Below are 14127 nucleotides of genomic sequence, written 5' to 3'. Positions count from 1 at the left end.
CCCAGTACTCAAGAAGCCCTTACATTTGCAGTAAATTGATTTTTAGTAAGAGTACCATGAAAATTCAATGAGGATAGAATAATCTTTTCAACCAATGCTACTAGCACAACTGGGTATCCACATGCACAAGAATGAAGTTGGATTTCTACCCCACACCATATATAACAATTAAATTTGAATAGTTTAAAGACTTAACTGTAAGAACTAAAACTATAAAACTCTTAAAGAAAGCACACATATAAATAAATCTTCATGATCTTGGATCGGGCAACAATTTCTTAGGCATGACACCAAAAGCAAAAGCAATGAAAGAAAATCTAGATAAAATGTACATTATCACAATGAAAACCTTTTGGGTATCAAAGGGCACTATTAAGAAAAGACAAGACACAGAATGGGAGAAGGTTTCTGCATATCATATATACGATAAGAGATTTGTATCTAGAATATAAAAGGAGCTATATTAACACCCAGTAATAAGATAACAAATAGTACAATTAGAAATGAGCAAAGGACCTGAATAAACACTTCTCCAAAAAAGACAAACAAATAGTCAATAAGCACAGGAAAAGATACTCAGTATCATTAGCTAGCAAGAAACTGTAAATCAAAACCATAATGAGATATCACCTCATACCCACTAGCATTGCTATAATGAAAAGACAAGTGCTGGCAAGAAGGAAGAGTAATCGGAAACCGCATACCCTGCTGGAGGGAAGGTGAAGTCATGCCACTACTTTGAAAACACTCTGGCAGTGCCTCAATTGGTTAAACACAGGTAGATTTACAACATAACCCAACAATTTCACTCCTAGCTACGTACTCAGGAAAAGTGAAAAAAATGTTAATTCAAAAACTTGTTCATGAATATACATAGCAGTATTAGTCACAATACCCAAAAAGTGAAAACAACCCAAATATTTATCAAATGGTGAACGGACAAACATATCTCAATAAACTTTTTTAAAGGGGGTTGGAAAAAATGTTTTAGATTGTGAGAGGGTATGATTAGTTTTTAAATGACTGCTAAGGCTATCACGGATTGGAAAGCCTACCTAGAATTTCAAAAGGACTCACAGATAGTACGCCTTTTTTTGAGATGAGGGGCTACTTATATGTAAATGTAGAACATTTACGGTTACTCCAATTAAAGTCAAGTGTTGTTCGGCAGAAAAAAAAAATACTGATTCATATGGGAGGCCTGGGCTCTGATTTAAGACTATCTAATGCTTAAATTATGCAATTTGGACAAATCATTGAACCTCTTTAGGTCTCATCTGCCTCATTCCTAAAACGAAGTTGGAATTAGTTGATTTTCTGTTTTTTGGAAATAGGGTCTTGCTCTGTCATCTGGGCTGGAGTGCAGTGGGGCTACCATTGCACACGGCAGCCTCAACCTCCCAGGTTTAAGTGATCTTGCACCTCAACTTTCTGAGTAGTTGGCACCATAGGTACACACCAGCATGCCAGCTAATTTATTTTTACTTTTTGTAGTGATGGGGTCTCACTATGTTTCCCAGGCTGGTCTCAAACTCCTGGGCTCAAGCGATCCCCTCCTGCCTTAGCCTCTCAAAGTGCTGGGATCATGGGCATGTGTCACTATACCCAGCCAAGCTAATTTTGACATTCAAACCCTAAAGAGTACATAAGTATGAAAATAATTGTTAGTCCTATGTTGAAATTTATATACGACTATGCTGAAGCAACAAAAAACATTAGAAATGACAACACTAGGTGAGTTCTAAGAACATTGGAATTCCAAGCTCTGAGACTAAAATGTTCATCATAATTACAAGCTGAACTAAAACCGGCTATGCCTGAGAAAACTCAGCTAAGTCTCTTCCTCTTTACCCTGAAAGTGTTTATGATGATGGCATCATCAGTTTTCTCACAGCATCAAGATAATTAAGACGAGTGACTCTATTTTGTGATGATATTTCTTTTTTCTTTTTAAGTGAAAGCAAGTTTATTAAGAAAGCAAAGGAATAAAAGAATGGCTAATCCATAGGCAGAGCAGCCAATGATATTTCTTATTTGAAAATATGTATTAACCCATGTGCAGGTGTAAGGAAGGTGAAGAGTTAGAAAAAACAAATATTTGTTACACCCTAGAACTTAAAGTATTAAAAAAAAATAAAAAAACCATTCTTTTTAATTAAAAAAAAAGAACAAAACAAATATTTGTTTTATTCAATTTGTATAAAAGAAAATGCTAACAGTAACATGACATAGGAGGTATTCAAAATCATGTTAGGCAGAGGATATCTCAGAAAGATGAACTTATTAGAATGTACTGGTGGTGACCCTGTGATAGATGGCAGTAGAATAGTTGACAGGAAACCCTAATGGGGATTCAGATAATCACTTTATGATCAGGGAAAGACAATGTAAATTAAAACAATATGAATAAATAATTAATATACTACTAATTAAGATAGGGAAGATAGTACCTCATAGTAACTTAGGTCTAGTACCTATTTTAAGAAGTTCTGGGAATGCAGGATCTGGTATATAAAGTCATAATACCTATGTTTGTACAACTTATCCCTGGGCTATATAGGATTCTACTAACGTTAATGAAAAGTAAATTTTTTTCCCGCACGATTTCTGATGAAATAAACTATATTTCAATAAAAGTATTATACTACAATAAAACTCACAACGTTCAATGAATTATAACCTTTGTTAATGGATAAACAAAGTGATTCCTCAATTCTTTTCTCTACAAACTGGATATTGTTTGGCAATTATTCTATTTCTTTCTTCTCTCTGCCTTTTCTGAAGTATTTCTTTTGGAGGGGTAACGAACTATAACTTGAAATTAAAGTTTTTTTCTAATGAAGAAATGCTAGTGTGCTAGGAAAACAATAGATTTTTATTTCAAAGTAATGCATGCTCCAGCTTCAGGGACTAGCAAGATAATTTAAACAAACAACAACAACAACAACAAAAAAAAAGAAAGTAATTCTGTCCTCATGTTTTGATGGAACTTAACAAAATTCCTGGCTCATGACGGTTCTCAGTTTGAAACCCATAGTGTTCAATAGGTTCATGCTTCAGCAATACGTATCTGAAAGTGACTGAATTTTATTTCTCTCATTGATATGACCATTATTGTTTATTAAAACATGAATTAAATGCTTATCAACAATACTTTATTATTTCACTTAAAGACTTATAAGGTATTTTGGGGTGTTTATTACTTAATATCACACATATTGCTATAAAAGAAAAACAGTACTTCTTGTCAAATAGTTTACAATAAAAAGAAAAAAATACATATAAATACATAATGAGGGAGCAAAGAAGAATCATGAGTGGCCATGAATCATTACAACACTAAGAAAGGACCCTTTCTGACAGTTACAACCAGCTCTCCATGTAAATTTCTTCTATCCCTAATATATCTAAGAATTGTTATTATTCTCACTTCTCAGATCAGGAAATTGAGGGTCAGAGATAAGGATCTTATGAAGTACAAATAAGGTCAGAAGGATGTGAGTAACACAGACTGAAGAGCTGGAGACAGCTATATAAAGGACCTGAAATGTGAGGAGAACTTCAGCGGGTAGCAGAGTAGGCGAGCCTGAGAAGTGGCCAGGAGAGGCCCTGACTGGCCAAGGAGAACAATCAGGCAACGATGGAGAGCCCAGGATGCACAGAGCAGGCACAGGGACCAGCACTCAGGGATGGCTTTGCAGAACAAGCTGCTGTGAAGGAGAAGTTATTACTCCTAGGATATGAGCCAAGAATATAGAAGACCTTGACAGCCAAGGCACTGGAATGAAGATTAAGTGGAAGAGCCACTGAAGACTCTTGTAGAGAGAGCCAAGATGAAAATGTATTTTTAAGATTAGTGAGTGAGTAGAAGGGCATTAGAATAGAAAAAAACTGGAACCACAAAGAAAAGGTGGAAACAATTATATAAATTTCAAATAATAAGGATTTAAATACAGGCAATGGAAATTGACAGAAAAGAACAATCTAAAACTTTGGAAGTAGAAACAACAGATGTTAGCACCAGAGTCAATACAGACGTGTATGGCAGGAAGGAGCCAGCCATGATTTGATGACAATGTGGACACCATCTTCTCCTCTTCTGGGAGATGAGAGAAAAGTTAGAAGAAACAGAAATAGAGCTTCCGGTCTCAGCCTTGACTGAGGGGCTTCCACCAAACTTAGACTCCCTCCCAAACTACTGCTTGAGAGGAACCAACACAAGCAGGACTTGACGGACAATACAAGAAGAGAGAGAGGATGTGCAGTGAGCTCCTCATCTACTCTAGCTACTTCTACATTTTTCTTCTACAGAAATACGCAAGTGCTGGGTAGGTAGAAACACTCAAAAATACTTTTTTAGTTCTTTAAATGAAATGATAAAGTATTCCAAACATTTAACTCATGATTTAATCAATGGTCAAAATTACATTATCAGTTACATAAAGAAACAAAAAGCGAAACAACTATTTTTCTTAAAAATAATTCATTCGTTTAATGGGCTTCCTATGTTCTTTGTCACTTATTTTGATGCCTGAAAAGTGATTTTTAGGTCAAATGTATGATACACTACCACTGTATTTTATGTACTATATGAATATGCTATTATTTATACAAGGGTTCCCGGTATCGTCTGTGTAAAGGAACATTTACATCCATGCTATGAGGTTCAAAGCATAATTTTACTGTTTTAAGTTATTATGGAGGTTTCCTGTATATTTGCTTTTTTGATGCGTTACTGGTGACATGCATGGTTTATTTGTTAAGTAGTCATTTATTAAAGTAACATCCAGTTTCAACATTGTTCCTGTGGAGAAAAATGATCTATTTCATGACCACCAACTTAGTTTCTCAAGACTGCGTTGAAAAGCAAGGGCAGGCTCTATTTTGTGCTGAAATTTTATCTGAACTATAAAAAATGTTTCAGAATGCCATTTAAATATATTTAGATAAATATTTTATATAAATAATCTAACACCAAAAATAACAGTCTTTCAGTCCAATGATTTTATATAAATAACCTAATACCCGAAACAACAATTTTTTAGCCCAGTGAAATAAAACTTGAATGAAGAACTATTGGGAGCAATATGGAATGATTATATATAGGAAAGTAACTATATGAGTAATAAAAAATGACATTTCTACATCTCTACTCACTTTTCCCTCTTTCAATCAGTGCTTAAGAATACAGAGTACAGATACACATTTGTGTTGTTCTACAATGTAAGTAGTTCTTTCTTCCATCTTCACAGCAAAGATCTCAAAACAAAAGGTGCTTTTTGAAAAAACATGTTTTACATAAACATATCATTCAAAGGTACTCACGGTCTTCATCTGTCTGCACTATGAGTTCTTGGCTTTCCTTCCGGCCCTCTGGGTTCATGAGGATCAGTTTCACACTGACATTGGTGTATGGTGACAGGTTAGTGATCGTGTGTTGAGGGTGTGAGTTTTCTGTATCCCAGCTTACTTCTTCTCGCACTTGTTCTTGTCCTCCAACTTGGTAACAGTAGTGGACAGTGAGATTATAACTGTGGCAACGAGTTACATTATATCCAAATGGCTCCCAGCGGATAGTGATTTGCCGAGATTTGACCTCCACTACTTCCAGTTTTCTTGGGCCTCGCATGGGATCTATTTAGAAAAGAAGACAAAAGAAAACATGAGAAAGAAGAAAGATAAAGGCTCAGGTCAATCCCAAAGGTCACAGATATTCCCAGTTGTCCCCAACACCTGGTCTCCTCTTCTTCCTGGATAATAAATCCCTAAATCTTGGCTAGGCATTTGGCTACCCAGAATAAAGATGAAAGTTTCCATTATTTTCTGCAGATAGATATGGCCATGTGCCTAAGTTCTGAAGAATGGTATATAAGATGAAATGTCCAAAATAGTTTCTGAGAGGTGTTCTTACAAGGCAGGGGCTCACCATCTTTGGTCCTTCTTCTTTCATATTAGCTGGATGGAGGATATGACATTTGGAGCTCAGGCAGCCACGGTGAACCATGAGGCACTTAAACGTTAAGAATTCAAAGCACTGATGAAGGAGGAGCCAGGGTCTCTGATATCACCGAGCGACCATACCGGCCCTGACCTTCCCACCTCCAAACTTTTCATTAGGAAAAATTAAATGCTATCTTATTTAAGCCTCTTTTCCTCTGGGTCTCTGAATAAATAAACCAATCTTAATACTGATACATGTGTTTTTTCTTTAAGCATTAATTTATAATTATGTAATTGGAAAACATAAGAGTAAAAGCTTGAGAATTATCCATGAAATAATAAGAGAGCATAAACTTCTGAGCAGAACAGGTGTTTCCGAATTTCAATCCGAACAGAATTCCATGCAATCAATTCTAAAGTAATTCTTGCCTATTCATGACAATTTCTTAGTATTCTTCTTTTAGCCCCAGCTCCAGGTACATTTTCAAGCTTAGAAATCTAAATGACATTGAGAGAATATAAGCATTTTTGCATGGCTTCAAACAAAATATATGCAGAGAAAGCTTAGATTTGTTTATGAAATCATGATGAAAATAAATACTACTATGTGAATAACATTTACCTAGCACCTATAATGTACCATGCACTGCTACAAAAAATCAAGCATTCAGGGTTTTAGGAAAAGCCTAACCTAAAATGTTTTGTGTTATACATCCAGAAGTCATTTGATTCATAATTTTGATTTTTGTTCGTCTGAAGTGTGCCCACCAAATATGAACGTAAAGAGATCTACAATTGAGAAGGGACAATAAACTTGAGATATAAAAGCTACAGTTTATGGCACACTTACTATGTGTGAGTTGCTTTCTATATATTTCCTATTCCTTACAATAATCCTGTAAATATTTTTATTTCTAATATATAGAGACAAAATTTGTGACCAAGGTAGGCTCAATAACTTGATCAGGGTCGGGGTTTGCTGTGGCACTCGAATTTGGATCTGACAACTACAAATCATGCTGCCCCCACTCCACTGTTGGTCTCTACCAAACTAAAGAGAATCAAATAAGAAGAAATCAGGATACTAAAGATACTAAGACTTCACCTAAAACATGACCCAAAAATGTACAATATAATAAAGATCCAATGTATTTAAACTTGAGTCAAAAGTGTTGGAGGAATTCTTCTCCCTTCTCCTGCTAATTCCATAGAAGAGAGGGTCAAGGCCATATTCCCCGGTTCAGCTGTACCAGAGAGTCTGGTCGGCACTTCAGGGCGCTGCAAACTTGTCTGGACTATTGTTCAAGTTCACTTCTTGATTCCTATTTGCGCATAAATTCTTTGTGTCTGTTTTCTCCATCATTTATGCCATAGAGAGAACTTAAAATCCCCCCTTTTTACCTGCTAACAAATGAAAATGTTTAAAGTGGAATAATGTGAAATATGCAATGTAGAATTTACCAGATGTCTGCTGTAATCATAAAATGGGATTAATAAAGATCACTCATGCTACTCCGTCCTGTAATAAATCTAAGAACCAAGGAGGAAAACTCCTCCAAGAAATCGTGAGTGGCATTCTCATGGAATGTTCCTTATTACAAAATTAATTTTTCATATTTAAATTACTTCTGTAGGGAAAATGTCATAAATAAAATTATTTAGAAATAACATGGAAGGTTTTTTTTTCCAGATTAGTAACTTTTACAACTTAACGGAAATGTATAATTTTATACAATGCTTCATTAGTTCAATGTTCATAAAAACCTCTAATAAGCTCCAGATCCCTTATACATAAACAGATCAACAAGTGTCCCTCTGCCCTTTTCCTTATTAATCCCAGGCCTCCTATTCATCACAGGACTGTTCTAATGCGTTTTCCTAAGGTTTTCATCAGTTTTACTGACTAATGACTAAAGGCTTCAGATATTAGTTTAAACAAGAAGTACAGTTCTAACTTAATTTCAATGGAAAACTATTTTTCTCTGCATAAGTAAGTCTGCATCATTCGGTATTTCTTATCCAAGAAACTATATACTTAAATTAAAACGCAGGAGTAAAGACAAAGGCTTCTGTCTACTGGTCAAGTAGTCTTGAAATGCATGCTCCCTTTCTCTGTAAGTACCTTTTAGAATTCCATCATGGTAAAATTAAGTCTCAGATTTCCCATACATTTGCCAAGTACTATAGCTAAGCATAACACAAAACAATCATTTCTATGACAAAGGCTCTAAATTGCCTATTGTCATGAGTGGTAATCAGACAGGAGACAGAGGCTGTATGAGGTCTAAATCTTAGATGAAAAGAGAGTGGCACTCACTGGCTTGCATCTTTACATCAAAGCAAAACTACAGTTAACCAAAGCAAAACTATCTTACAGAAGCTTTTGCAGAGTATTTTCCTTTGTGCCCTCTGTGAGCCTTTGACTATGGTCGGTAGTTCTGCTGTGTCTACTAATTTGTTGCTATCACCATGGCAAGGTCAATATCAATAGGGGTAGGAAGGGTTATATCAACATAGGATAGGGATGAAGGCCTCTTTGACTCTGATTCTCATTTGTCAAAAGCTTACAGGATAAGTTAAAACAACACCATGACACAGGGATATGGTCCACTTCAGATGGAGTATTGTCATTTTCTCTTACCAGGGTCCAAAGGCAAAGTTAAGTGAGTTGGGGAAATGGCTGGTAAAGCAGATACATACAATAACATAAATGAAATGCCATGTGCTACCATGTACCTATGAGAGCAGCCTCCTTTAATGATAAGTGTTGATAGGCTATGACCAATGACTAAGGAAATCTGACAATTCTTTTAACTCATACTAAGCAAACTGCCTGATTTCAATGCTTCTTTGTTTTTACTTTTTTTCTGCCATTCTGCAAAATTAAATTCTGATCCAGCAATGGATTTATAATAATTACATCTTCAGTTAGTGTTTTATAATACCTTTGTTTTCAATGTTTCTGCAGAACGATTTCCATTAGTGTGCTGCTAACTGTGAATGAGGCATTCCACAGGGACATTTACTCTAGTGAGTTATACTGATGATCACTGAACACTCTGAAGGGCATCACTGTAGAAATGTATCACACTGTAGGAAACAAATGGCAACTTCATAACCAGAAATGTGTAATTTTGGTAGGCTAATTGCAACTCACACTGCATTTCTGGAGTAGAATAAAAACACTGCCCCCCAAAAACTTGACATAGCATTACAAGCATTCTATGTGCACAATATATATCTCTTACAGTTAGATAACAGGGTGACAAATTGTATTCATAGGACCACTAGTTGTAGGAAATTTCTCCTCTTTCCTCATAATCCTGAAGATGCTACTGAGAATGGAATTGATTCCAAGGCCATTTTTCTTCACACTCACACCCTCTGACCACACTGATGCCTCCCTGCTTCCCTGAAAGGGTATCATGACAGGCCCCATTGGCATGAATCATGAGGCCAAGCGGTCCACTGTGGGCCCACTGACTCATGATAAGAGATGAGAATGGCCTCCCTACGGAGAAGCGCTCCGGAAGCTCAGTCAGTGAGCTCTTACTGACTCTCCCACAGATGCCTGCAGCATTTTTCATACTGTTCTTTTTCTGCCAGCTTGAACAAGGTTTCCAGCAGAGAAGTCTGACAGTTGCAGTCCTGACCTAAGGGACCAGCAAGCCCACTTCTAGCCTCCAGCACTTCAGCATCCTATTTAATCAGTGATCCTGGCTCCTTCTACATTCGGTCCTATTTTTCTATGAACAAGGGCAAAAACTGACTGATAGGATCGATTTCCATTGCAGGTTCAATTCACAGCTCATTTCTTTGGAACTCTGCACTTTACCTTCTATTACTACTACAGTGCTTTTTCGGAAACTCAATTTCAGAACCTGTGAGAGATACTTGGGTGTAATTTTAGGATCCTGTCATTGATAATCAAAAACATAGATTACAACCAATGCTCCCACTAACAGGTTTCTGTTTTCTACCTCTCCATGAACTCTACGGAGGTCTATTACAATAAAGGGAATAACAACCAGAATGGCATGGTGAGCCCCTTCAGGACCTCCAGCTATTGTACTTCTGCCTCACCAGTCACACTACAGGGTGACAAAATAATAAAGCAATAGCTCCCTTTACTTTACTATTTAGTGAAATCAGAGCAAAGGTCTGAGTAACTAAATATTATAGTGACCTACCCCAAAATTCAGTATTCCTAAGCAGCAACGATTCTGGGTACATGGCCTTGTTTTTAGGTGAAGTAGTTAAAGGCTTTCAACTGGTCAGTGCTTTCCAGAGTTTAAAAAGTACCTTGTCAGTCAAGCTGAAATTGCTGGAACACAATTTAAATCTTTAATTTACACTGCCCTACAGGCATCTATGTAATGGTGATGTAATGGAATGAATTCAAACTTATCCTAAGAATTATATAAATTTGAATATATTTTTCCTCCAGAATACTTTTCATAGATAGCACATTAATAGTTTTCACATTTTATCATAATCAGAATCAAAAAATGCCCTTGGAAACAATCTGCTTTTCTTAAATAAATCATACAATCCTCTGTAAGGGAGAATAGTATCTTCCTAACAAATAGGCCAAATTTCAAAAACAGTACTCATTTAAGAGAAGGAAAAAAAATAGTCTTACAGAATAAATGAAGGAAAGTATAACAATGCCAAAGTCTACACAAAATCATTCTACTTCATTTCCTGGTTTAAGATGGACATAGTCTCACCATGTCTTTCATGTATTCCAAATGTTGGTTTGAACTCTGCCTAAATTGTAAAGGTAAGTAAACTACTGCCCAATCTTGCTGGGAAATAGATTATCCACATAGCAACTAAATAATTTAATTTAAATTATTAAGTTTAAAATTAAAAAGACTAATCATTTAAATTTCCATCATATTTGAAAGCTGGAATTCCCATTCACATGTTATGGCAAACACGCAGAAATATCTTCTATAATAAAATGACTAAGATACACACTTACGGTGAGAACACAGATCTCAGATAAGGGAAGATAACACTCTAAACAGGCCACAACTGACAGCCTAGAGGCAGCACTCCCCAGCGGTGTTAGGTAATGCTGAACGTTAGGTAATGCAGTATGTCCAAATGCTTTGCTTAGTTCTCGGTTTGGCTTGTATATTTTAAAAATAAAGTAAAAGAATCCATAGTGGACCCTGGGCTAGTCATCCAAGGTACCTGGTTTCAGAATAATTCCACCAAATCTTTCAGGATAAATATTTTGAGAATTTTTTTTTAAGTTTAAATTTTTATTTTTATTTTATTATACTTTAAGTTCTAGGGTACATGTGCACAACATGCAGGTTTGTTACATCTGTATACATGTGCCATGTTGGTGTGCTGCTCCCATTAACTCATCATTTATATTAGGTGTATCTCTTAATGCTATATCCCTCCCCACTCCCCCCACCGCACGACAGGCCCTGGTGTGTGATGTTCTCCACCCTGTGTCCAAGTGTTCTCATTGTCCAATTCCCACCTATGTGTGAGAACATGTGATGTTTAGTTTTCTGTCCCTGTGATAGTTTGCTCAGAATGAAAAGTTTAAATTTTTAAGTAAAAAGCTTGCTGAATGCTGAAAGTTCAGACCTCACCAATATGCCATATATCCATATTGCATGACTGTACTTGTACCCCTAAATCCATAAAAAATAAAAGTGTTATTGAATAGAGGTTGGAAAAAGAGGGGTAGAAATTTATTGTTGATACTTTCCAAAATAAAGAAATGTGGGTATTGATAGGGCACTCAATAATAACATGTCATATTTTATTCTCCCTGAATGATGAACTGTACAAAAATAAGGTTAGAAGTGTCACAATGATTGAAACATGTTTTCATTTTAAACAGAATAATTTTTTGTTGGTGTTTAGGGTTTTTGAAATTTTAAGTAATAAAACCTCTAAAACCCATTGAAAAGTATAAAATAAAACAATATTCTGTGTATCCACTAATATCAAATGTTAACATTTTATGTTTTGTTCCAGATCACTTTTTATTAAAGAAATAAAATATTACTGCTATAAAATTTTGCCACCTTCCTACTTACTATTCAAAGGTTATTATCTATGATTCCCAAACATGTTTTTGTACTTTTATTCCATTTATCTAGGATGCTTAAAATTTTTCAAAAATGCTACTATTTTTTGCAACATGAGATTCCATTCAACATAGTGGAGTTGAAGCTATGTTAGTTTAACTGGTGTCTAGAATTACATTAAATAAAATACAGTTTACTTATACATTCCCCTACTGTGGAAAAGACAGCTGAGTCTACCTTTTCTCTATTACAAGCAGTGCTACAAGCAGCATCTTTGTCTATATGCCCTTCTGGCCACAGTTCCCCTTAGTGCACATTAAAAGTGAGACTGTTGACTTGTCGATGTTATATATCTCTAAGTATAACAGATAATGTCAAATTTCTCTCCAAAAGAAAAACAATGTTCAGATGTTCCTTTTTTTTTTTTTTTTTTTTTGCTAAAAAAGGTTGCATTTCAAGGCTATGGGCCTATACTGGCTCCGAAGGACAGATCTTTAATGGTTCCAGTTAAATGTAAATAAGCAAAGTCTAATATGCGTTTATCTTTTTTTTTTTTTGAGACAGAGTTTCACTTTCTCGCCCAGGCTGGAGTGCAATGGCACAATCTCGGGTAACTGCAACCTCCAGTTTCAAGCAATTCTCCTGCTTCCCAAGTAGTAGGGAAAACTAGTGTCCGCCACGACGCCCGGCTAATTTTGTATTTTAGAGTCGGAGTTTCACCATGTTCACCAGGCTGGTCTCGAACTCCTGACCTCGTGATCCTCCTGCCTTGGCCTCCCTAAGTGATGGGATTATAGGCATCAGGCACTGCAACCATCCCTAATGTGCAATTATGAGTTGCATCATTTATTTGGGATAGTATTTGAAATAGAGATCTACAATACATAGAACTATTTCTTTCTTTGGCTATAGCAACTGTATTTGACAAAGGTTCACATTAAGAATTTCTCCCAACCACCACTCATTATATCATATTATTATTGTGTTTGTATGAAAACAAAATATTCAAATTCATCAAATAATTACTAAATGAACAATACATCCATAAAGTAATTATTACAATTTCTGATTACAACAAAATGGCGTATCATTTACTCTCAAGGACTCTCCCATTTGAAAACAACTAGATCCAGTATAAGACATTTTTTTAAATTGCATAGGATGTAGTGTGTCTCCAGCATATACCTTACACCATGTCCCTTGTCCAAAACAAAGGGTAAGGTGGAGCTCTAGTTGTCTATATCAGCACCGGAATCCAAAGATGAAGCCACGGGCCAGGGGCAGGGAAGCCAAATACGATGTTCCCAAGCTAATCTCAGACAAATAACAGTGTGTACAGTATCCACAGTCAGTACCATCTCCTGATTCCAGCAAACACAAATACAAACCTATAAACAAACTGATCCACAAATATAGGCCTCCTACTTTCACAAATAAAGCCCACCCAAATATAAGCTCACTAGTAAAGATTAACAAAAATAACAGAAAACAAGATGCCCTGAGAGAGAGTCAACAGAGATAAGACACAACAGATTCACATCACTTAAATGATCAGATTCAGAATCTAAAATTTGCATGCCACTTCCAAAATTAAAAATGTAATTACAAAAATGAGTATGTAATACGTCACTGAAAATGACCAATTTTAAAAACAGCTAATGTAACTTTTGGAAAGAATAATATTGTTGAAATAAAACAAAAACCTCAATGGATAGGACATTAATTATGTACTGTGTAAAACTAGACAGCAAGATTGGACACAACTTAAGAGAGAATTAGTGAAGTAGTGAATGAATCAGAGGAAGTTATCTAGAATGTAGCACAGAAAAATAGAAATAGGAACATAATAGAAAATAAGAAAGAAAGATAGAGGGCAAAACTAGAGGGTGTATCTATGTCTAATTGGCATTCCAGAAGCAGAACACAGGGAACAGAGGAGAGGCACCAACTGAAGACATAATGTCTGAGAAACTTCCAGAACTGACAAGAGCTATCAGTCAAAAGATACAGAAAGTATAACATATACAAAAGATAGAAAAATTAAATTAATTCCACATTCAGACATAATGTAGTTAAGCCACCAACACCAAAATAAAGAGATGATCTCAAAAGCATCTAGAGAGAA

The 14127-nt window shown here is 35.7% G+C and overlaps 1 protein-coding gene across 50 annotated transcripts in view; it reads right to left on the bottom strand.

The window, feature by feature from the left end:
* Window positions 1–14127, bottom strand: part of PTPRM (protein tyrosine phosphatase receptor type M) — an 829686-nt gene that overhangs the window by 331638 nt on the left and 483921 nt on the right. For all 50 annotated transcript variants that reach the window (XM_077975162.1, XM_077975163.1, XM_077975160.1 and 47 more), the window contains one exon: window positions 5326–5634. In XM_077975162.1, coding sequence (XP_077831288.1) covers window positions 5326–5634 — 309 coding nt within the window. The remainder of the gene's footprint in view (window positions 1–5325; window positions 5635–14127) is intronic.

This window comes from Macaca mulatta, chromosome 18, assembly GCF_049350105.2.
Source record: "Macaca mulatta isolate MMU2019108-1 chromosome 18, T2T-MMU8v2.0, whole genome shotgun sequence".
NCBI classification, from domain to species: domain Eukaryota; kingdom Metazoa; phylum Chordata; class Mammalia; order Primates; family Cercopithecidae; genus Macaca; species Macaca mulatta.
The sequence above is the reverse complement of the archived record's forward strand: the minus strand, read 5'-3'. Positions and strand labels throughout refer to the sequence as shown.